General features: G+C 41.3%; 1 protein-coding gene across 1 annotated transcript; it reads left to right on the top strand.

Moving 5' to 3' along the window:
• The first annotated feature begins 11,939 nt into the window (after positions 1-11,939).
• Positions 11,940-25,695, top strand: LOC149237388 (MLO-like protein 6). The gene is made up of 16 exons (XM_089369255.1): positions 11,940-12,064; positions 12,198-12,259; positions 12,526-12,677; positions 12,774-12,888; positions 12,996-13,058; positions 13,294-13,382; positions 13,490-13,564; positions 13,678-13,766; positions 13,889-13,938; positions 14,031-14,071; positions 14,169-14,342; positions 14,435-14,470; positions 14,535-14,602; positions 14,726-14,786; positions 15,251-15,292; positions 25,387-25,695. Exons 1-16 carry the CDS (start codon positions 11,940-11,942, stop codon positions 25,693-25,695), a joined length of 1,551 nt encoding a protein of 516 aa, XP_089225381.1.
• The last annotated feature ends 366 nt before the right edge of the window (positions 25,696-26,061 follow it).

Raw genomic sequence — 26,061 nt, 5'->3', positions numbered from 1 at the left:
TCCAATCTATTTTGTTGTCCAACATATATAGACAAAAAAGCATAGACATTAACAAAAGAAAAATAGAAGACCCAAGATCGATGGTCCAGATGGACCAAAACTGCCCAAGAATTAGAATACATCCCATGCTCATCATTAACTATCCATGGTACCTGGAGCTAGGTTATCAGTCTCACCACTGCCAGGGTGATGAAATGATTCATGTACATGGGACTTCATATGCGCCATTCTCCCTTCAAAATTTTCCAACCACTCTTGGAGCCAGTTATGACCTCTATGAAGGGAGAAAAGTTGGTTTAGAATATGCCACTGATTATGTTGTATTTCATTTATGAAACTAATCACCTCATTGTGGTCATTATGTCTATCTCGAGCCATTTTTTCAACTGCTATTATCACTTGATGAATTTGGGCCTCCAAGGAATCAAAGGGCGGAGGGAGGTCCAGATGCCTGGGGGAGGCATATTGTCGCTGCTCCAACTCCTCCCCATTATCTTGCGGTGCAACATGATGAACATCTCCCTGTACCCTTGAGTCCGCCCCTCTCCAGGGATATCCTCTTTGACGAAGCATGGCCTTGCTGTTGAGGATATCTTTGGGCCCCCACCTCCTCATCCAACCAAAATATGGACTAACTGCACAGATGCGCCCTCTGGTCTAGAAATATAAACCCCTGCAACAGCCATGCCCCACTTCAGTTTTCCACCATAGACTCTCTGAGTAAGCCAAACACTATTATCTGCCACCTTAGGGGCACAAGTATCTCCCCCCTCCAAGCTGTTAAAACAATGCCCCTCCACGAACAAAAAAACACCACCTAATAGCACATTCTCCCGCCGATAATGTTGAATGATACAATTGACCACCTTTACCTTGTCACATGGCTCCTTTCTCTGCCCACCCTCCTCTACAAGGCCCCAGAACGATAGAAACCATAATTTAAAAACAGGACACCAGGAAATCGAAACCAACAAACTCAAGTGAAAGAAACTACTACTTGAACAATGTTGCCAAGGCGACCGAGTCACAAAGACCCTCTTATCCACACCAAAACCTAGAATAGGGCCCAATCCAAACATAACATAAAAAACATACCAACAACTAAAACCAACAGAGAGTAACAAAAACAGATATACTTGCGAGAAGGCAAAGGTTGCTAGCCTAGTACCCAAGCATAATAAGAACCCAACTTTGCGCATCACAAACCACTTAACTAATATGAAATTTGTCTTGTGCTCTGTAAGTCGTCACAAACCAAGGTACCATATAACGATCTACATTATTTTAGGAGCGAACACCACACTAATCTTCCCCCATCCATTGCTTGCTTTACACAACGATCAACCACAGAACAAGAGTAGCTTGAGTGCAAATCCTCCCTGCTCACTTGACCAAACTACATATTGAAAATTTAACAAGATGATGGAGCTTAGTGAAAAGAAGTCACCTTCACTAAGTGGGCCCGCAGGCTATTTTTGGCGCAAAGTCTAGTTTTAGACATATGGATCATGGTCTATGAGTTGCAGGATGCTATTTGTGGATGATTGGTCATGTTGGTAAAAATAGATGGACTTCTATTTCTAGACATGTGGGCAGAGACTATTTTTAAACTGCCAGGTTAAAAATAGAACAGTCGAATATTATTAGCTCTTAATAATATTTGGACTATAAACATTATCTTATCCTCTTGTAGCACTTCAGTTCGAGCTACAGATGTGGAACATGCAACTGCCAGAAGGAAATACGCTTTTCTTATGGGTTAGTTGAGCTATTGCATGATGGACTTCAGTTAGAACTCAAGTGATTGAGTTTGGTGGAGTTGATTGAGGAGTTGATGGAGTTGTGTTTAGTTTGACTTGGTTAAACTAGTTGTATTTAGTCTAACTGCAAATACACTAGTGATGAGTGATGTGACTTAATTATTAATTAATTCACTAATTATTAACTCATAAAGCAACGAAAGAATACATCAGTTAACTCAGTGCATGGACAGTTCAGTGGAGACAGGTGTTAGAGGTGTAGACTACTATAAATTGTGACTATAGCTGTGCATGAGATTTGCACAATCAATGATGGAGATTGCCAATGACGATTGCACAGTACAAGCCAAGGAAAACGAGCTTGGATCATTCCTATTCTCATCTTGGATTGCGCAGTAGAGGCAAGAAAACGGTGGAGGAGATTTGAACCTGTGACTTGATTCAGATCTGAGCTAGTTTGTGTGTAACAGGTGGAGATAGTACTGAGTACTTGTGGGGAGTATTGTACTATGTATTGTTACATGTTCTATATCATTATAATATACAGATAGTTCGGCGTTTTCAGCTGTATGCTTTCCCCATTATATACTGTGTTAATGTGCGCATGCGATTGATGTTTCATTGTTTTTAATTCCGCAAAATTGATGATCAACGTAGAGGAGGTTATGTATTATGCATGCATTCCGCAAATAGTGTATAATCAGGATAATCTCTGTGAATAAATGTTATATTATTCAAAATTTCTACATGGTATTAGAGCGAAGTTGATCATCAGATCTATTATTCAGAAAGTGATTACATTTTATTTCTTTAGGCAGAGTCTGTAATCGGGCCAGGTAGCCTCTGGATTCATCCTTATTTTGGAAGGTGAGATATTCGGTAAAAGCCCATACAGTCAATCTATGTACGAGAAATACTTTGTTCTCACGAATTTTAGATCAGAAGCGGTTGAGTTTTGAGTTGGTGGAATTCGAATTTGCAATAGTGTTTTCTTGGTGTCGAAGTTGAAATGTCTTTCAACGGATTGCGATTGGAGTATGCTCTTGAAGACAGCTCGAATTATATTGCATGGAAAGACAGGATGGAGGCAGTGTTAGATGACAATGGGTTGAAGGAGTTCATAGATGCTGAGGTCCCAAAGCCTACTGATGCTACTCACGTTGAGGTTTGGCAAAAGAAGACAACAAAGTGTCAAAGGATTCTGTTGGAGGGCGTGAAGGACCAGATTGTATCCAGCCTTCATGGAAAGGCTTCTCCATACTTGATGTAGAAAGCGTTGACAGATTTATTCCAAAGCAAGAGCGACCAGAGGAAGTTGGTGCTTAAGGATAAACTCAGAAACATTAAGTGTGAGAATGGAGACAGTATGCCCAAGTATCTCACGAAGTTCACCCAATGCAGGGATGAGATGGGAAGTGTGGGGGTGACTGTTGATGATGAGGACTTGGTGAGCTTGGCTCTCCTTGGTCTTCCAAAGAGTTGGCATTCCTATTAGGACTCTGTCAATGGTCAGGAGAAATTGCCAGGATGGGAGAGACTTGGTCGGATCTTGTGCAAGAGGAGATCAGGCGGAATACCAGGGACGGATCTTCATCAAAGGCATCTCATGAAGAAAATTGCACTTTGGCTGCCAAAACAAAGAAGGGGAAGGAGAAGGTTTCTCTCTCCGAATCCAGTTCTTCCAATGATGGGAAGAAGGTTGACAAATCGAAATAGGATGCTTTCGTTGTCATGAGGTGGGCCATTATGCTTCAAATTGTCCACGAAGGAAATCCAAGAAGGGATCCGGGGAAGGATCTAAAGGTGAGGCACTTGCTTCACAGTTTGAGTTGGATTTCACACTCTTTGCATGCATGGTTTCATCCATGGTGGGAATTGGTTGGTTTCTTGACAGTGGAGCTTCTTTCCACATGAACGGTGACAAGAGTTTGTTCAGTACTTTGGAGGGGAAAGATCCCTAGATACTCATAGCGATTGGTAATGATGAGAAGTATAGTGTCTCAGGTGTAGGCACGGTTATTTTTCAGAGGGAGCATGGAGCTCGCCTTACCTTGACCGATGTCAAGTATGTACCAGGACTGAAGAGAAACTTGGTGTCAATCGCGATGCTGGAAGACAGAGGTTATGATGTAGTCTTCAGTAAGGGAAAGGTTTTCCTTAGACACATCATCACTAGACAGGTGAAGCAGATTGGTTCACGGGTCAAGAACCTGTATGCTCTTGAGGTTCAAGATGCATGCAAAGCCTTGAGCAGCGAGGCAACTGATGGAGACTTGGTGGTTGAGAGGGAGCGTATATTACCTCTCAACATCCAGAGCCAGAAGAAGTCTCAGATGATTGTGGAGGAGCCACAATTGGTGCAGCAGCTTCAGGAGGTTGTGGAGCAACCACAACAAGGGAAGCTAAGAGGAGATCGAGTAGAGACATCTACTCATGCAGAGACCTCCAGTAGGGGGAAACTTCGAGCCAGGTGGGTTGAGGGATCACATGCAGCCATACCTCCGAGTAGGAGGTGGGGCGATATAGAGTGATCGTCCTAAGGAGGAGGGGCAGGATCCTTGAGGTACCCAACCTCTTGGATGAGACCTTGCTATGGGAGCCCCGATGTGGAGTAGAAGGAACTGACTGATTGGGTAGAGACAGATGTGGATGGAGCGGCAGAGAGAGCGACAATGTAGGGAATCCCAGGACAGCGCATAGCTAGCAGGCTGTAGCAATGTGAGAGGCACAAGTGTTTTGCACAGTGCTATGTGGCACAAAGAGGTGTGCAATGGTGTGAGATGCATGGAGATGTTGCAGTAGCGCAGATGTCAGAGAGGGAGAACTTGTTAGTAGCAGGTAGAGCTTCAACATCAGAGTATGTTCCTAGCCCAACAGGGTGGTCAGTTGGGAGTGTTTTTGTTCCAAGTGTTGTTGGAGAAAGTGGACCGGGCAAATGTGTTGCATGCAGAACATTCCAGAGTTACAGGATAGGGGTTGCAGATAATCCATATCTTGTTGAGAGGGAGTGTTGAAAATGCAACAAGATGATGGATCTTAGTGAAAAGAAGTCACCTTCACTAAGTTGGCCCGTAGGCTATTTTTGGCGCAAAGTCTATTTTTAGACATATGGATCATGGTCTATGAGTTGCAGGATGCTATTTGTGGATGATTGGTCATGTTGGTAAAAATAGATGGACTTCTATTTTTAGACATATGGGCGGAGTCTATTTTTAGACTGCCAGGCTAAAAATAGAATAGTCAAATATTATTAGCTCTTAATAATATTTGGACTATAAACATTATCTTATCCTCTTGGAGCACTTCAATTCGAGCTACGGATGTGTCACATACAACTGCCAAAAGGAAATACGCTTTTCTTATGGGTTAGTTGAGCTATTGCATGATGGACTTCAGTTAGAACTCAAGTGATTGAGTTTGGTGGAGTTGATTGAGGAGTTGATGGAGTTGTGTTCAGTTTGACTTGGTTGAACTAGTTGTATTTAGTCTAACTGCAAATACACTAGTGATGAGTGATGTGAATTAATTATTAATTAATTCACTAATTATTAACTCATAAAGAAACTAAAGAATACATCAGTTAACTTAGTGCATGGACAGTTCAGTGGAGACAGGTGTTAGAGGTGGAGACTACTATCAGTTGTGACTATAGTTGTGCATGAGATTTGCACAATCAATGGTGGAGATTGCCAATGAGGATTGCATAGTACAAGCCAAGAAAAATGAGCTTGGATCATTCCTATTATCATCTTGGATTGCACAATAGAGGCAGGCAAACAGTGGAGGAGATTTGAACCTGTGACTTGATTCAGATCTGAGCTAGTTTGTGTGTAACAGGTGGAGGTAGTACTGAGTACTTGTGAGGAGTATTGTACTATGTATTGTTACATGTTATCTATCATTATAATATACAGATAGTTCGGGGTTTTCAGCTGTATGCTTTCCCCATTACATACTGTGTTAATGTGGCCATGCGATTGATGTTTCATTGTCTTTAATTCCGCAAAATTGATGATCAACGTAGAGGATGTTATGTATTATGCATGCATTCTGCAAATAGTGTATAATCAATATAATCTCTATGAATAAGTGTTATATTATTCAAAATTTCTACACTACATCCCCTTCACTCCTATCTCCCCATCTCCCAACACTTGCAAATATGCTCTACTGCCAAGGCCAACCCGGTTATACACAAGACCTTCTCCATAATGTTCACCCACGCTGTACCCTATGAGGCTTGCCTAACATGCTTCATAGTCATTAATGATGTGTGGAATTAACATTAACGCCCATGTCTTCGGCTTCCATGTGGACTTCCACTTGTTCATATGGCACCCCCATTGTTACGCCCCTACCCTTATGGTAGTCTTTTAACCATGCATAGGGGGTTGCGTCACTGCCATACTTTTTCTTTTCATCAATACTCAAGTAATCTCACTACGCCTACGTCAACACTTAACCAATTTTACCACAAGTGTTTATTATGTAGCAGAAAACATTCAATTATTTTTCATGAGTTTATCTTCAACGGAAATAAAACATAACAATCATAAACACATATACCATATGTGGGAGGGGAAACTCCCATATAACTTGAGCCTTCCCAATATAAATAAATCCTGTAATTCAAATTTTGCAAGTCGTGTAGTGTTCAAAATCTCAACCTGCACACTTCTTCCCCAAAATTTGCACCCATCGTACACACCTGCGAGCTTATCATGCATCTCGGCACACCTTATCTGAATTCCCACTGTTGTCGTGCAATGATTTGCACACTTCTACCTAAATATCGTGTCGCACTACCCAACTAGCCATGTCGACCTGCCCACACCAACATGTCACAAAGCCCACACTCTTTGGTCAGGTCGCAGTGCCCTTGGGGTCACCTGCACCCACATGGTACCTGACCGCTTCACCAACGTGTGCTGAACAACAAAACATCACTCGACTGTCTGTCACGCCCTTCACACTCACTTCAGGTCTTCCGATCCGACCGCACCACTTCTGTAGCAGCGTTGGGTTTTGGTGTTCAAACGGGTCTGTTATAGCAACCTGCGCCCAAGTTTATGTCCACGCGACTTGTAATACGTGCGCCCAACGAAACCTCAAAATTTTTTGCCAACAATACTTCGAGTCCTACGTCCTACACCCCGCCTGTATGCCTCAGACCCTTGCTCGATCGTCCTCACTCTGAAATCTTGTGTTCCTTTGCTTAGTTGAATGCTTGATGATGCCTTCTCCACAACTCGTCGATATGTACTTATACGCTAACGTGCGGTCCCTAAATGAAAACTAACGTGTCCCTTCAGTTTCCTCGATGGGTCAGCTCTCCTATATGAGTGCAGTCGACCTGCCATTGTAATTTCTCCATTGCTGGCCGTCGTATGTTGTCATTGTGTTGCTTAGGTGGGTCACACATCAACTCATCCATGTTTCTTGCCTACTCACCCATGCCTGTGTCATGTCATTCATCGCATTTTCTCATCGCACTAACACATAACTCACCCATCGTCCACCGTTGCAACTCAACTTGCCCAGTGCGTCGCAGACTTGAGCACTTTGCCTGCCCAGGCGCTCACCTACCCGAGCGGCCAACTGGGGTTGCCCAGTGCACCTCGCTCATCCTTCCTGCTACAACGTGCACACCTGCCTGTCACCTTTAACGTAACCGAACTGAGTTGCCTTTAACTGATTGTTCCAACCCGAGTTGACTTGTACCAAACACGGGCGCCCATCACACATCTCGTGCGTGCCCGCATGCCTTTAACCGTGGTTGAAAATTTTTCTATTCTCTCGGGCACTTGCCAACTCGAAGCCCTGACATCCTCGACCACTTTAAAAATGTTGTCATCCTCGACAACACCATCTCATCAACCTCCATCTATAAGACATATATTCATATTTCGGCACCCAGATAGCTCTGTCCCTGACCTACTCTATTCTCAAATCTTGTCAAACTCTGCAAGAACATCATGTGATGGATCCCCTTGTGATGGTGATTAGTTGGGTAGCTAATACAACTGTAACATCTCCTTCACAAGAACGCATGCATCTCAAATCATCATGCTATCATCACATCCTATTTTCAATCGCATCCATCTCGCCTCAAAGTGTATGTTGATCATGTCAAAGAGAGGACTCACTTCCATGAAAAGAAGACAATGAGCCTTATCCCCATGCTAGTCTAGAAAGAGGGAGGGGATGGGAAAGACGAATGCTCTCCATCCTCCTTCTCTAAGAACTCAATCCATTTGTCAAGATCCTCCTCTTCAAATCCTTGCATGTATACTTCTCAGCTCTCCTCCCGAGCCTCCAGTGCCGCATCTCTTCTATCCTCCATTGCCTCTAGCTGGTCTGTCACATCCAGAATACTATCAGACACTGTCCTCATAATTTGTCCCTGCTTCATGAGATTTTCCTCTGCATAGTTCAACCTCTCATAGACCTCCTCATCTCAGTCATTGTCTTCCACATTCATTGATGACAATTTACACCTAGCTGTTACAGTTGCCAAGTTAGGTACCCCAATGGTTCATCATCCCGTCCATCGTAAATATATAGCTTCTTCATATGTGGCACCATCATAGCTTCATATTTCTTCATAAATTCCATCCCTAGAACTTCTTCATAGTCATCCATCTGCACTATTGTGAAGTCGATCTTCCCAAACCACTCACCAATGCACACATCCACATTCTCTGCAATGCCAATGACCTTGTCCAGTGGAAAGTTCATTGCTTTAAGACGAGCTTGGGTTGGTGAAAAATTCAACCCAAATTTCCTCATAGCTTCCTCCTTGATGAAGTTATGGGTCATACCACTATCCACCATAGTGAGTAAGGTGCCTTACCCAACCTTCATGCCCACATACTCCAATTTGTTACTCTCAGGATCGCACCCTGGGATAACCTCTATTGCTACTACAACACCCAATATCTGCCTCATACCAACCAATGGTTACCCCTTATTTCCATCAAATTGTGCCAAAGCCTCCATAATCGGTCTTCTTCTTCTTTTCTTCAGTCCCTTCATCATAATGGTCCACCAACCTATCAACCACAACAAATGCCTCATGTGTCTTGATATTTTGCCTCTTCACTTCATTGCATGCCCAAGGTTTCAATCCAATGATGAACTTGAACACCTTGTCTTTCTCCGCCATATCAGGTAGTTCCAAGATCACACTCGCAAATTCCCGTTGATATGCTTTCAAACTCCTTGTTTCCTTAATGTATTTAATCTTCATCCTTGCATCCAAACTCTCATCTTGTGGACTAAGGTGAGCTTGCAACACTTCCTCCGTTTCTTCCCAGGTAGAGATGTCCTCAACTTCACCATGTGCAATGTGGTCCGCTTTCCTTCTCCACCACATCTTGGCATCCTTTGGAAGGAATTGAGAAACTACCTTCACCTTGGCCTCCCCATTAGTAAGTACCAAGCATTCCAAGTGTTGCTCCATATCCCATAAGAAATTACCAAGTGTCTTTGCACTCCTTACCCCATCATATGAGTTGAGTTCCTTGACTTTGATTTGGGAAACTCCTCCGACTAGTCCTTGCCCAACTGCTTTCTTCAAAATGGCTATCTCATTGAAAGCCTCATCAAGACTCTTCCATAGCTTCACGATCTCTTCTAATCCTTGATCCTTCACAGCCTCAAAAGTTCTTGACTTCACCTGCAGTTTACCATAATCCCACTCAAGATACTCATAGCGTACCTTAAGGTTCTCATGAGCATCTTCCTGCTTCGTGAACTTATCTCTAAGTTCATCATTCTTGGCTTCTAATGCACTCATCTTTGAAGTTATCTCATCCAAATGATCCAATATATTGTTCATGAAAAATGTCTCGAGACTTATGCTTGACTCACCTACAACTTGTGGTTCCTCCATGTCGTCTGCCATAAACTTTTCCTTAGAACATGTTAAGACCATACACTTCCTCTTTCATCTTCAGCCCTAACCTATAGTCTTGCCCACGCCGAATTCCCTAATGTCACACTATGACAAACTACATAGTTCCCAAGCTTCAATACCAATTGCAACCACTGCCTGTCATATTCTTGCTTCTTCTCCAACCAAAACCCACTTTCTATAAAACAGGCTATGATACCAACTGTCACGCCCCTACCCTTGTGGTAGTCTTTCAACCACGCATAGGTGGGTGTGACACCGTCGTACTTTTTCTTTTCATCAATACTCGAGTACTCAAACTACGCCTACTTAAACATTTAACCAATTTTATCACAAGTGTTTATTATGCATCAAAAAACATTCAATTATATTTCATCACTTTATATTCAAGGGAAATAAAACATAACAATAATAAACACATATACCATATGTGGGAGGGGTAACTCCCATATAACTTCAGTCTTCCCAATATAAATGAATCCTATAATTCAATTGTACAAATAATTTTAGAAGTTGTGCAACCTTCAAAATCTCGGCTTGCACACCTCTGCGCCAAACGGTAAACCCACATTGCACACTTGCCATCTTATCATGCAACCCGACACACCTTACTTGAATTGACACCGTTGTCGTGCAACGTTCTACACACTTCTGCTTAACTGTTGTGTTGCACTGCCCAGCTCGCTGTGTTGACTTGCCCACACCGTTATGTCACAGCGCCCACGCTCTTCGGTTGGGTCACAATGCCCCTCAGGTCCCCTGCGCCCACCTACTACCCGACCACTTCACCATCGTGTGTCGAATAGCAAAACAACACTCCATTGTCTGTCGCGCCCTTCACACTCACTTCGGGTCTTTCGGTCCAACTGCGCCACTTCTGCAGCGGCCTTGGGACTGGGTGACCCGCAAAACTTTTACAGTGACAGGCGCCCAAGTTTTGTTCGTCCGACCTGCGATACGTGTGCCCAACAAAACCCCAAACTTTGGTGCCAGCAATACTTCCGGTCTTGCGTCCTACAACCCGTTTGTATGGCTCAACCCCTTGCTCGCTCATCCTCGCTTTGAAATCTTGTGTTTCTTTGCTTTCTCCACAACTTGCCCATCCTTATTTATACACTAATGTGTGGTCCCTACATACAAACCAACGCATCCCTTCATTTGCCTTCATGGGTCGACTCTCCTATATGAGTGCAGTCGACTTGCCATTGTAATTTCTCCATCAATGTCCATCGTGTCGCTTGGGTGGGTCGCAGTTCGGCGTGGTCATGTTGCCCGTTGACTTACCCATGCCCATGCCGTGTAGTCTGCCACATTTTCCCGTCGCACTACCACACGACTTGCCCATCATCCAACATCGCAACTCGACCTGCCTAGCTCGTCGCACACTTGGGCGCTTCGCCTACTGTGCCGCTCGCCCACTGAGGCCCCAAACTTGGGCCGCCCGATGCGCCTCTACCTGGTGACTTGCCTGCGCTTGCCAACTGTGCCCACTACAACGTGTGCTTCTGCCCATTGCCTTTAACCGACGATGAGTCCCCTTTAACCTACGACATAACCGAACATCCACCTCCGAGTCGCCTTTAACCAAATGCTCCAACCTGAGTCGCCTTTCACTAAATACGGATGACCATAACACATCTCGGATGCGCCCCAACGCCTTCAACTATGGTTGTAAATTTTTTGACTCACTAAATCGCTCGCCAACTTGAGGCACTAACATCCACCATTCCATGGGGGACAAAACGAAATTTCTTAGAAGAATGTTTATTGACAATTTACGTGTGAAATTTCAAATTCCTTTTCAAATGGAGTTCATTCATATAATTTGTGTTACAATTCCACCTCAGATGGAGGTGGACGTCGTTTTCATTCCACGTGTGCATTTCCATTCTGGAATGGTTGTGTGATGGCTATTGTGCTTGCAAGTCAACTTATCGATCAATTTAATATACCGTTGTCCGTGGTGATGAGCGCTCCTCCAAAATTTAATAGATGTCAAGCAACTTGTGTGTCGTGTGTCGTTTAGTGATTAGAATAGATGCAAGTTTCGTACGATTTTGATTAACCTAGATGCAAATTTCGTACGATCTTGACCATGTATTCTGCCTTCCATCTACCGTTTGTATTTAATTTCATATGCAATGAAAATATTGACATAGGAGATTACATAGGCGATTTCCGTATTTAGGAAGACGATATTCGAGTTCTATCATTAACGATTCGTTTTAAAACACAGAAATCTCTGAGAAGAGTGGGAGAAGAATATGGTAGTAGGTGGTGGTAGTAATGAACGTCCTCTGGAGCAAACTCCTACTTGGGCAGTAGTCGTTGTTTGTTCTGCCTTTGTGCTCATCTCCTTAATTATTGAGCACACTATTCATCGTGTTGGAACTGTAAGTTTTTTCCACCACACTCTTCAATTCATTATCCTACCTTGATTTTGGATTTGGTATTCTGGCAGGACTTCAAGTTTTGAATTGAAATTATGTTCTGCAATAACAAAGTTTTCTGTGAATAAAATTTCGGTGGCTATACAGAAGACACAAGAATGCCCTATATGAAGCACTTGAAAAGCTGAAAGCAGGTAGGCTTGTTGTGGGTTATCTGGATATTGAGGGTAGATTGGTCAAGTCTAAGCTTCATGTAATACGTTGGGTTCATAAAATAAGTCTCAGATTAAACTGTATTGATTGTACTGCGGCTCGCAGAGCATTACAATGTGGAATTTAATGTAAACAAAAAGATGTAGCAAGTTTATCTTTTACCATTTTCCCAGAATTTGTTCATGAGATTCCATCTCGGCACATTGGCTGACATTATGCATCTGAAATTTACATTTTTGTACGACAGAACTGATGCTTATGGGCATCATCTCGCTTCTACTGACAGCTGGACAGAGTCCCATTTCTAAGATTTGTGTACCAGAACAAATAGCCTATACGATGCTTCCCTGTGAGAAGAATGTCTCAGGTTCTAGTGGTAGCGATAATTGTTCCAAACAGGTAAACGCTGCAATTAGGGATCGTGTTGTCCATTTGATATGAATTCCAGATATTTATGTTACATTGATAAATTTTTCCTTGCCCTCTTAATTCAAGGGTAAGTATCCTCTGGTCTCCCTAATCGGTATGACCCAGCTCCACATCTTAATCTTTACATTGGCGGTTCTCCATGTGTTATTTAGTATCCTAACAATCGCCCTAGCAAGAGCAAAATTAAGTTACGATTTTCTCCAATATGATTCAGTTTCAATTATGGCTTGGGTATCTTCATGTACTCGAATCATGTTTTGCTGAAACATTCAAGTCGTTCTCGTCTCTAGATGAGGCGTTGGAAAGCATGGGAGAGGGAGATAGAAACATTGGATTATCAGTTTTCACATGGTAAGTTGTTTCCAATCTTCCTTACGTATGCTATGTTGAAAAGTGATTACTCAAACCAGGTTGAGTAGTTTGAGTAATTTACAAATCTTAACTGGGGCATTCTGGAAAATGATTTAGGGTTGAAATATTAGAGCGCACATCAAGAATAATTGGGAATTGGGAAACGTTTTGAACAGTGTTAAGAAAATTGTTTCTAATTGCAAGCAGCTACCTGTTTGCTTTTTGGTGCAAGCAGATCCTGCAAGGTTCAGATTTGCCCATGAAACTCCATTTGTAAAGCGTCATAAGAATTTCTGGAGCAGAACACCAATTCTTAAATGGGTGGTAATTGATGACCAGATCTTACAGGAATATAACTTAGTTTCCCTTTTGGATGCAATCTGATGGATATTTATTTCCGGTTTAGTATTTGACTTTTCTTGGATTTGCAGATTTGCTTCTTTAGACAATTCTTTCGGTCAATAAGGAAAGTTGATTACCAGACCTTGCGCCACGGCTTCATTATTGTATGCCTGGATATCTTCAAATATTCTTTTTGTAACTCATCTTGGTTATGTGAGCACCAATTTCATTCATCTGATTAAGGCTTGCAAATTTTCTTTGGTTGAACTGTACACAGGCTCATTTGTTAGACAAGGACAAATTTGACTTTCGTAAATATATCAAGAGGTCAATGGCTAATGACTTCAAGAGGGTTATTGGAATCAGGTTGGTCTGCAGAAAACCTCTGGTATTCCCCACGATAATGTGGTTTTTTCTCTCGTGGTTGTCGTTCCCAACCAAACATCGCTTTTTTACCTAATACACTTTGTTTATTGCATTATCTGCAGCGGTCCTATGTGGGTTGTTGTTATGATCTTTTTGCTTATCAATGTACATAGTAAGCCTTCACAACTTGATCTCTTCCCAAAGTTTCATTTTGTTTCTGCCCCTAACGTTTCTGGTTTGATGGAATGTGTTATGTGTGAGCAGAGTGGCATGCATACTTATGGCTCTCTTTTGTTCCCTTGATTGTAAGTGTGTGAAAATCTTAAACTAATCTGAAATATCTTGGAAAGTTGTCTGGTTGACTTCTTGAGACTTATAGCATTTACATGATTCATTCTGCAGATAGTTTTGATCGTTGGAATGAAGCTGCAACTTATTATATCAGATATGGCTTCAGAAATTGAAGGAAGTCAAATTGTAGTCAAAGGAACTCCAATAGTGCAGCCAACGAATAAGTTGTTTTGGTTCGATCGCCCTCAACTTGTCCTTTCCTTGATCCATTTCACTTTGTTTCAGGTATCAAGCGGTTTTTCATTGTCAATTTGTACTTCTGGAAACTGGTAGAATGAGTATTCATTATATTAACGATGACTTGATGGTTATTGCAGGACGCTTTTCAGCTTGCTTTCTTATTGTGGATATGGGTAAGCATTATGCTAGCATCATTACGTTTACAATGGCATCAATCAGCACACTTTATGATTGCAGTGGCAGTTTGGCTTTGGATCTTGTTTCCACGAGAGCTTTTATGGCATCATAATCAGAATCGTCATTGGGTAAGTCCGTGGACTATTACTTAAGAGCACATGATCAAATCCTGTTTTCATGTTGATTTGGCATAGTGCTATGACTATTTTGAATTGATGTCAGTCATATTTTGAATTGTGTTTTATGTTCAGGGTTGTTGTGCAGTTGGTATGTAGTTATGTCACCCTGCCACTTTATGCACTTGTGACACAGGCAAGTTTTTCCATCCTGAATTTAAAATAATGTCAAATTTAGCTGTTCCAGAATACAAATTGAAACTGAAACATGCTAAAAACTATACCTAATGGCCCACTGATATTACTGAAATATATTCTACCGCTGTAATACTTTCTTTCTTTCTCCAAAAAATATATCTAAATAATTCATATCACTTTTTATGCTAAATTTCGTGCCTAGAGTACTTATTTTTTTGGATTATTCAGTAAGATTTTGCAATAGACAGCAATTATGATCACTCTGTTGTCACCCTAGCTTAATTGGGGAGACAATAGATACCTTGAAACGTAGTTACTTTTGGTGTAATATTTTTTACTTTATATACACCGAAATTTAAATTAAGCTTTCGCATAGTTCTTTTTGGTGAAATTAATGATGCTATTATTAAACCGGAAGTACAGAGAATTGTTTTGTCAAAACTGATTGGATGAACTATGTAGATGGGGTCTCACATGAAGAATGCCAAATCTCAACAACAGATAGTGTTGGAATATTAATTCCAACTGCACGGCAGTTTTCGAACGAAACCGCCCCGGTCTCCCCGCACCACCATTCGCAGAAGGCGGTATCCGTAGCAGGGGCCCCGACACAATCAAATGGCGCCACGCGTCCCCTGTACAGCAGCCAAAACAGCTTTCCCCGGACGCTAAAGTCCTTTTGTTTTGCCCGAGGTTGGTGTGCGAACCTCGTTGGATCAGCCAAGTGATCAGGGCGCCCGATCTCAGCCGTTGATTTCCGAAGTTGCCCTCCGCCCGCATCAAATCGATTTTTGCGTGGATTGAAAGTTTTTTTGCATTGACCGTTGTAGGTGATGAAGTTAATGGTTTTTAATGTGCCTACGTAGAATTGGGTGGCGGTCTTTATTATGGTCATGGGCATATGTTTAATATGGTGATGGGCGCACGTCCCATTTTTGTATGTTTTTATGTATGTTGTAAATGCATGCCTGCGTCCTGTAGTTGATAATGTTGGCGTGGTGTATATGGTGCCTGCGCACGCAGAGAAGTTTTTTTTGTATTGTGATGTATGGTGTGCATTGAGGCTGCGCACGGTATTGCATACAAAACAGAGGCATAGTAATGGTGTTGAGCCCGTGCACATTTTTTTTGTTCATGGAGTTGTATTTGAACGCACAACAGTGCGAGATATTAGAGAGAGGGCTGTAATGTTTTGACTTGGCCATTGAAGAACAGAGAGCATTAAAATAGGGGATGTAATGTTGTTTTTGCCCCCATTGTAAAACAGATGACTGTGTAAATTTCCACAGCAGTGGAGTAACCAGTGAGAGAGACAGAGGTCTCCCAGTGAATCCCTCTCTGCGCAGAGGATGAAGTTTGTAACAGTTTTTTTAAATCAATAGATATGTTTTATACTGTGTAATGGACTGTGTTCTGAGTTAATTTTTTTTTAAAAGAGGTTCTTTGCAAAAGATCCTGGATAGAGTAAACAGAGCATTGTCTCTGTGGTGGTTAGTTTGTTGGTTTTTGGTATTTTCCCCATCAAAAATACCCAACAGTGGTATCAGAGCTAGTCCAGGCTCTTTGAAGACTCAAAGAAGCTGAAGGAAGGTGTGGTTGCAGCAGTCAAACTTCTCCAGCAGTGTGAAGACTCAGCCAAAAGAGTTAAGGTATTTTTCAAAGCTTTCCTTTCTGTTACTGTTAAGAGAAATAGTCAGTGATTAAAGAAAACACAGTCAAGTATTTAAAGTCTAGATAAGAATGGCAAGGTCAAAGAAGAAAGCCTCCAAGCCTGCTAAAAATGTGTCTCCCTCCTCTACTAAAATAGAAGGCAATCTATTTGAATACATTTTATTTGAAACCCCAAAGTTTGATGGAAACTTTGATGTATGGGAAATAAAGATGAGGGTTTTCCTAATGTCTGAGGGGATTGAAGTCTGGGAGTCAGTGATTGATGACAGCAAGAAGGATAAAGAATCCATGGAGTATGATGCACAAGCAACAAAGACTATCTTGAATGGACTCCCTGATTCTGTGAAGAGGAATCTAGGAAAATATACATCAGCAAAGGATATATGGGACAGACTGCATGACCTTCATGCAAAGGGAGCACTGACCATGACAATGAGTCAAGAAGAAACTTATGAACCCATCATAGACGCTGAGAATGAAAAGCTTGACCTCATCAAGCTTCAGGTAAGAGAAAGGGATGAAGAGCTTGCCAAGCTTAAGAAGGAGCTTGACCAATGCAAGAGGAAACATCATGAAGAAGTCATATCCATGACAAATCGGCTGAACAAAGCAAAGAAGCAGGAAGATGCCTTGTCAAGTCAACTTGAACAAAGACACAAGAGAGTGAATAAGCTTGTGGAAGAGATTGGACAGTACAAGGTAGAGGTCTCCTCCCTTAAGTCCGAACTACAAGAAGCCAAGAAGCAGGCACAAGGAGCTGAGAAGAAAATGAAGAGCAGTCAAGCAAAAGATGAAGAAATCTCCAAAATGAAGACTAATATTATCTCCTTTAAAGTAGCAGCAGCTGAAGCTACTTGTAGCAAGGAAGAAACTGAGGGACAACTAGCAAAGAAAAATAATGAGTGTGAAAAGTTAGAAGAAGAGATTGTCCTCCTCAGGAAGAAGGTTGAAGGGATGAACAAGATCATGAAGAGCTCTCAAGCTTTGGATGACATGCTCAGCTATCACAGATCTCCATTTGATAAATCAGGACTTGGGTATGTAGGTGAACCCTCAAACAAGGATGAGGATGCTTTAAGCAAAGGAGATGTGAAGAAGCCAGAAAGAAGGTGTGAAGCTCCTAGTTCCAGCAAAGGCAAGGAGAAAAATGAAGGCTGCAATAGAAGAAATTCTGCTCCAAGCAGAAAACCAGCTCCAAGAAGAAATGTAGCTGATGGAAAAAAGGCAAGAGGCAATGGTGATCATCAAAGGATCTCAAGGCAGCAAGGCTTCAGAAGTACATCAAGAAAACCTCCATCTCCCAGGTACCAAAGTTCATTTTATGGTTATTGTTATGCTTGCTCAAACTTTGGTCATATGGAAAAAGACTGTAGAGCCTTTCATAAAGATAGATGTTGTGGTCTTCGACAACCTCCTAGAAACAATTTTAGAGGAAATCATGAAATGTTATTCATGAACAATGTTGAATGTTTCAAGTGTCATAACATTGGGCATATGGCACGAGATTGTAACTTAACATGGGCTCCTATGCAAGCTAGACTCATGCAAAAGAAGAAAGTTACACAAGTATGGAGAAGAAAGGAAAGGCAACCTGAAAACCTCTTAACTCCCCAATGGATCTAAATTTATTTTGAGAAGAGTCTGCCAAAAGAAGACAAGCATACACTAAAGGGGAGCTTGAATTTTTTTTTTGTTTGCTGAACTGTATTAACAGTCATTTGTTGATGGAGGATGTATTGCAGTGCAACAGTTGCAAATGAAATCTTTGTTAATCCCTTTGAAAGGTAATATGCAGCAGTGATGAAATCAGCAATGTTTTTGTTTTGTTTTTATGCAATATGCACAGAAATGCATAAAGAAGAAAAGATGGCAACGCTGAAATGTAAAGAGCAGCAGCGAGATAAGAGAAAAATGCAAAGCATGGAAACGCTCACAGCAGTGGGAAGACAAAATACAAAACAACAGTTTGGAATTTTTTTTTGGAGCACATGGATTAGAATGAACAACATTTTTAAATTATTTTTTTTATGGAGCACATGCATTGAAATGCATAGCAATGGAAGGTAGTTTCCTTCTATGTAATGTGAGAGAACATACTCACAGCAGAGTGAGTGTAATGCACAGCAGATGGAAATGTTTTATATTGGGAATGAAAATGCAAAGCAGTGAGAAGAAAATGAGAAGAAGGCAAAATGCAGCAGAGCATAAATGCCCAGTGGCTGAGAATGCAATGAAATTTTTCATACAACAGTGAAAAATGTAATATTTTTTTTGTATGCAATGCAACATGCACAGAAATGCCTAAAGAAAAACAGGGACATCAAATTTTTAATGCACACTGGATGTATAAGAATGTGTGTGGCAGCAGAAAGCCAAAGGAATTGCACAGTAGTGCATTGTGTAAAAAAAATGAAGTCTAAGATTGTGTGAAGCAAGGGTGCATAAGAAAAGGCAGCAGCCTGTGTTATTTTTGTGTGGAGAATGAAGTGCCAAGAGTATGGGCACAGCAGTATGATGAAACAACAGGCAGCGACAGTGCAAATTGCAGAGGCAATGCAGCGGCAAGAAGTTATGGACAGCAGCATGATGGCAAGAAGGAGAAGCACACAGCAATGCAAATAAAAAAAATGCAGCAGCAAGAAGTTTTGAACAGCAGCACATGCAAAAGAAATTTTCCTTACAGCAGTAAAGGTAAATGTAATGAATTTGTTGTTCATTGAATTGAAATGCAATATATGCAACAGCAGTGAGTGTAAGAAATGTTTACACACAACAGTGTAAATTTGTAAATTGGGACAGTGTAATTGTTCCAGAAAAGACAGAGTATTTTGTCTTTGAAAAGTGCAGAAGCAGTGCAAGTGTAGACACAGCAGTGTGGGATAGACACAGTAAAGAAGATGGCACAACAGTGCAACAGAGAATATGCATCAGCATAAAAGAACATTGTAATGAGTTTGCACACACAGCAGTGCAATGGTTGTTTGTTTTGGAACTGCATTTGAAGCAGTCATTTGGTAAATCCCTCTGTTGAGAGGAAGATGCTCTTTAGCATTGTTTGGTAAATCCCTCTGTTAAGAGGAAGATGTTTTTTTATAAGAAGTGAATCCCTCTGTCATGAGGAAGGTGCTCTTCAGCACATTGTAATGGTGAATCCCTCTGTCATGAGGAAGGTGCTCTTAAGCTCAGTTTCAGGTGAATCCCTCTATTAAGAGGAAGACAACTTTGATTTTTTGTGAACTGCATCAGAAGCAGTTGGTGAATCCCTCTATCTGAGGATGATATTTTTGTAACAGCAGTACTGAGGAATCCCTCTATGTGAGGAGGTGTTTGGGTATATCCTAATGCCCAGCAGTTGAAATTAAAGGGGAGTGTTGGAATATTAATTCCAACTCCACGGCAGTTTTTGAACGAAATCGACCCGGTCTCCCCGCACCACCATTCGCAGAAGGAGGTATCCGTAGCAGGGGCCCCGACACAATCAAATGGCGCCACGCGTCCCCTGTACAGTAGCCAAAACAGCTTTCCCCGGACGCTAAATTCCATTTGTTTTGCCTGAGGTTGCTGTGCGAACCTCGTTGGATCAGCCAAGTGATCAGGGCGCCCGATCTCAGCCGTTGATTTCCGAAGTTGCCCTCCTTCCGCATCAAATCGATTTTTGCGTGGATTGAAAGTTTTTTTGCGTTGACCGTTGTAGGTGATGAAGTTAATGGTTTTTAATGTGCCTACGTAGAATTGGGTGGCGGTCTTTATTATGGTCATGGGCATATGTTTAATATGGTGATGGGCGCACGTCCCATTTTTATATGTTTTTATATATGTTGTAAATGCATGCCTGCGTCTTGTAGTTGACAATGTTGGCGTGGTGTATATGGGCACGCAGAGAAGTTTTTTTTGTATTGTGATGTATGGTGTGCATTGAGGCTGCGCACGGTATTGCATACAGAACAGAGGCATAGTAATGGTGTTGAGCCCGTGCACATTTTTTTTGTTCATGGAGTTGTATTTGAACGCACAACAGTGCGAGATATTAGAGAGAGGGTTGTAATGTTTTGACTTGGCCATTGAAGAACAGAGAGCATTAAAACAGGGGATGTAATGTTGTTTTTGCCCCCATTGTAAAACAGATGACTGTGTAAATTTCCACAGCAGTGGAGTAACCAGTGAGAGAGACAGAGGTCTCCCAGTGAATCCCTCTCTGCGCAAAGGATGAAGTTTGTAACAGTTTTTTTAAATCAATAGATATGTTTTATACTGTGTAATGGACTGTGTTCTGAGTTAATTTTTTTTAAAATAGGTTCTCTGCAAAAGATCCTGGATAGAGTAAACAGAGCATTGTCTCTGTGGTGGTTATTTTGTTGGTTTTTGGTATTTTCCCCATCAAAAATACCCAACAGTGGTATCAGAGCTAGTCCAGGCTCTTTGAAGACTCAAAGAAGCTGAAGGAAGGTGTGGTTGCAGCAGTCAAACTTCTCCAGCAGTGTGAAGACTCAGCCAAAAGAGTTAAGGTATTTTTCAAAGCTTTCCTTTCTGGTACTGTTAAGAGAAACAGTCAGTGATTAAAGAAAACACAGTCAAGTATTTAAAGTCTAGATAAGAATGGCAAGGTCAAAGAAGAAAGCCTCCAAGCCTGCTAAAAATGTGTCTCCCTCCTCTACTAAAATAGAAGGCAATCTATTTGAATACATTTTATTTGAAACCCCAAAGTTTGATGGAAACTTTGATGTATGGGAAATAAAGATGAGGGTTTTCCTAATGTCTGAGGGGATTGAAGTCTGGGAGTCAGTGATTGATGACAGCAAGAAGGATAAAGAATCCATGGAGTATGATGCACAAGCAACAAAGACTATCTTGAATGGACTCCCTGATTCTGTGAAGAGGAATCTAGGAAAATATACATCAGCAAAGGATATATGGGACAGACTGCATGACCTTCATGCAAACGGAGCACTGACCATGACAATGAGTCAAGAAGAAACTTATGAACCCATCATAGAAGCTGAGAATGAAAAGCTTGACCTCATCAAACTTCAGGTAAGAGAAAGGGATGAAGAGCTTGCCAAGCTTAAGAAGGAGCTTGACCAATGCAAGAGGAAACATCATGAAGAAGTCATATCCATGACAAATCAGCTGAACAAAGCAAAGAAGCAGGAAGATGCCTTGTCAAGTCAACTTGAACAAAGACACAAGAGAGTGAATAAGCTTGTGGAAGAGATTGGACAGTACAAGGTATAGGTCTCCTCCCTTAAGTCCGAACTACATGAAGCCAAGAAGCAGGCATAAGGAGCTGAGAAGAAAATGAAGAGCAGTCAAGCAAAAGATGAAGAAATCTCCAAAATGAAGACTGATATTATCTCCTTTAAAGTAGCAGCAGCTGAAGCTACTTGTAGCGAGGAAGAAACTGAGGGACAACTAGCAGAGAAAAATAATGAGTGTGAAAAGTTAGAAGAAGAGATTGTCCTCCTCAGGAAGAAGGTTGAAGGGATGAACAAGATCATGAAGAGCTCTGAAGCTTTGGATGACATGCTCAGATATCACAGATCTCCATTTGATAAATCAGGACTTGGGTATGTAGGTGAACCCTCAAACAAGGATGAGGATGCTTTAAGCAAAGGAGATGTGAAGAAGCCAAAAATAAGGTGTGAAGCTCCTAGTTCCAGCAAAGGCAAGGAGAAAAATGAAGGCTGCAATAGAAGAAATTTTGCTCCAAGCAGAAAACCAGCTCCAAGAAGAAATCTAGCTGATGGCAAAAAGGCAAGGGCAATGGTGATCATCAAAGGATCTCAAGGCAGCAAGGCTTCAGAAGTACATCAAGAAAACCTCCATCTCCCAGGTACCAAAGTTCATTTTATGGTTATTGTTATGCTTGCTCAAACTTTGGTCATATGGAAAAAGACTGTAGAGCCTTTCATAAAGATAGATGTTGTGGTCTTCGACAACCTCCTATAAACAATTTTAGAGGAAATCATGAAATTTTATTCATGAACAATGTTGAATGTTTCAAGTGTCGTAACATTGGGCATATGGCACGAGATTGTAACTTAACATGGGCTCCTATGCAAGCTAGACCCATGCAAAAGAAGAAAGTTACACAAGTATGGAGAAGGAAGGAAAGGCAACCTGAAAACCCCTTAACTCCCCAGTGGATCTAAATTTATTTTGAGAAGAGTCTGCCAAAAGAAGACAAGCATACACTAAAGGGGAGCTTGAATTTTTTTTTTGTTTGCTGAACTGTATTAAAAGTCATTTGTTGATGGAGGATGTATTGCAGCGTAGCAGTTGCAAATGAAATCTTTGTTAATCCCTCTGAAAGGTAATATGCAGCAGTGATGAAATCATCAATGTTTTTGTTTTGTTTTTATGCAATATGCACAGAAATGCATAAATAAGAAAAGATGGCAACGCTGAAATGTAAAGAGCAGCAGCGAGATAAGAGAAAAATGCAAAGCATGGAAACCCTCATAGCAGTGGGAAGAGAAAATACAAAATAGCAGTTTGGAAATTTTTTTTGGAGCACATGGATTAGAATGAACAACAGTTTTAAATTTTTTTTTTTATGGAGCACATGCATTGAAATGCATAGCAATGGAAGGTAGTTTCCTTCTATGTAATGTGAGAGAACATACTCACAGCAGAGTGAGTGTAATGCACAGCAGATGGAAATGTTTTGTATTGGGAATGAAAATGCAAAGCAGTGAGAAGAAAATGAGAAGAAGGCAAAATGCAGCAGAGCATAAATGCCCAGTGGCTGAGAATGCAATGAAATTTTTCACACAGCAGTGAAAAATGTAATATTTTTTTTGTATGCAATGCAACATGCACAGAAATGCCTAAAGAAAAATAGGGACAACAAATTTTTAATGCACACTGGATGTATAAGAATGTGTGTGGCAGCAGAAAGCCAAAGGAATTGCACAGTAGTGCATTGTGTAAAAAAAATGAAGTCTAAGATTGTGTGAAGCAAGGGTGCATAAGAAAAGGCAGCAGCCTGTGTTATTTTTGTGTGGAGAATGAAGTGCCAAGAGTATGGGCACAGCAGTATGATGAAACAAAAGGCAGCGACAGTGCAAATTGCAGAGGCAATGCAGCAGCAAGAAGTTATGGACAACAGCATGATGGCAAGAAGGAGAAGCACACAACAATGCAAATAAAAAAAATGCAGCAGCAAGAAGTTTTGAACAGCAGCACATGCAAAAGAAATTTTCCTTATAGCAGTAAAGGTAAATGTAATGAATTTGTTGTTCATTGAATTGAAATGCAATATATGCAACAGCAGTGAGTGTAAGAAATGTTTACACACAACAGTGTAAATTTGTAAATTGGGACAGTGTAATTGTTCCAGAAAAGGCAGAGTATTTTGTCTTTGAAAAGTGCAGAAGTAGTGCAAGTGTAGACACAGCAGTGTGGGATAGACACAGTAAAGAAGATGGCACAACAATGCAACAGAGAATATGCATTAGCATAAAAGAACATTGTAATGAGTTTGCACACACAGGAGTGCAATGGTTGTTTGTTTTGGAACTGCATTTGAAGCAGTCATTTGGTAAATCCCTCTGTTGAGAGGAAGATGCTCTTTAGCATTGTTTGGTAAATCCCTCTGTTAAGAGGAAGATGTTTTTTTATAAGAAGTGAATCCCTCTGTCATGAGGAAGGTGCTCTTTAGCACATTGTAATGGTGAATCCCTCTGTCATGAGGAAGGTGCTCTTAAGCTCAGTTTCAGGTGAATCCCTCTATTAAGAGGAAGACAACTTTGATTGTTTGTGAACTGCATCAGAAGCAGTTGGTGAATCCCTCTATGTGAGGATGATATTTTTGTAACAGCAGTACTGAGGAATCCCTCTATGTGAGGAAGTGTTTGGGTATATCCTAATGCCCAGCAATTGAAATTAAAGGGGAGTGTTGGAATATTAATTCCAACTGCACGGCAGTTTTTGAACGAAACCACCCCGGTCTCCCCGCACCACCATTCGCAGAAGGCGGTATCCGTAGCAGGGGCCCCGACACAATCAAATGGCGCCACGCGTCCCCTGTACAGCAGCCAAAACAGCTTTCCCCGGACGCTAAAGTCCGTTTGTTTTGCCCGAGGTTGGTGTGCGAACCTCGTTGGATCAGCCAAGTGATCAGGGCGCCCGATCTCAGCCGTTGATTTCCGAAGTTGCCCTCCGCCCGCATCAAAACGATTTTTGCGTGGATTGAAAGTTTTTTTGCGTTGACCGTTGTACGTGATGAATTTAATGGTTTTTAATGTGCCTACGTAGAATTGGGTGGCGGTCTTTATTATGGTCATGGGCATATGTTTAATATGGTGATGGGCGCACGTCCCATTTTTATATGTTTTTATGTATGTTGTAAATGCATGCCTGCGTCCTGTAGTTGATAATGTTGGCGTGGTGTATATGGTGCCTGCACACGCAGAGAAGTTTTTTTGTATTGTGATGTATGGTGTGCATTGAGGCTGCGCACGGTATTGCATACAGAACAGAGGCATAGTAATGGTGTTGAGCCCGTGCACATTTTTTTTTGTTCATGGAGTTGTATTTGAACTCACAGCAGTGCGAGATATTAGAGAGAGGGCTGTAATGTTTTGACTTGGCCATTGAAGAACATAGAGCATTAAAATAGGGGATGTAATGTTGTTTTTTCCCCCATTGTAAATCAGATGACTGTGTAAATTTCCACAGCAGTGGAGTAACCAGTGAGAGAGACAGAGGTCTCCCAGTGAATCCCTCTCTGTGCAAAGGATGAAGTTTGTAACAGTTTTTTAAATCAATAGATATGTTTTATACGATGTAATGGACTGTGTTCTGAGTTAATTTTTTTTTAAAAGAGGTTCTCTGCAAAAGATCCTGGACAGAGTAAACAGAGCATTGTCTCTGTGGTGGTTAGTTTGTTGGTTTTTCGTATTTTCTCCATCAAAAATACCCAACAGATAGCGGATTCATTGAAGAGATGGCAACAAAATGCCAAGAAAAACCAGAAAATACGGAGAAATTCATATTCTGGATTTCAAAGGGGGTCAACAACTGCAAGCCATGGATCTTCCTCATTGTATTTTCTTCAAAGAGACGATAATACAGAAGACATTGAAACTGCAGAAATCTCAGCAGGATGTTACTACTCACAATATGAAGCATCACATGTAGAAATGGATGCCTTGGATAATTTACAATCTACAAACAAAAATCCCATTTCAAATCCTGTAGCAACATCAAATCTGGAAATTGTTGCATGTTCTTAATATCCTGTGCAGACCAGTGAAACTGTTTTGATCACTGACACGCCGGGAACAAAGTAACTACTAAAAAATTCCCCACAGTAAAAAGTCGCTGACGTAAGTAGTAGAATTTTTTCATTTCTCGGATTTTAAATGTTTGTTCCATATCATACCATCTTTGATTTACGGGTGGCTAGGGTGAACTAAAGAGATTGGTCCTCGATGGCATGCAAACTGTTCTATTTCTTCCTCCTAGAGAAGGAATTGTCTTTATAATGGATCAAACAATTTGTTTGTCGAAGCAAATTACTTTGAGTGCAGTAGTATGCAAATTAGCAATTGTGATGTCAAAATACTTTCAATTGAAATTATTAGAAGAATTCAACACAA

The sequence above is a fragment of the Pinus tabuliformis genome, chromosome 8, assembly GCF_031772625.1.
Source record: "Pinus tabuliformis cultivar Carrire ecotype Pingquan chromosome 8, CPIR1, whole genome shotgun sequence".
NCBI lineage: Eukaryota > Viridiplantae > Streptophyta > Pinopsida > Pinales > Pinaceae > Pinus > Pinus tabuliformis.
This window is presented reverse-complemented; position numbering and strand designations above follow the sequence as displayed.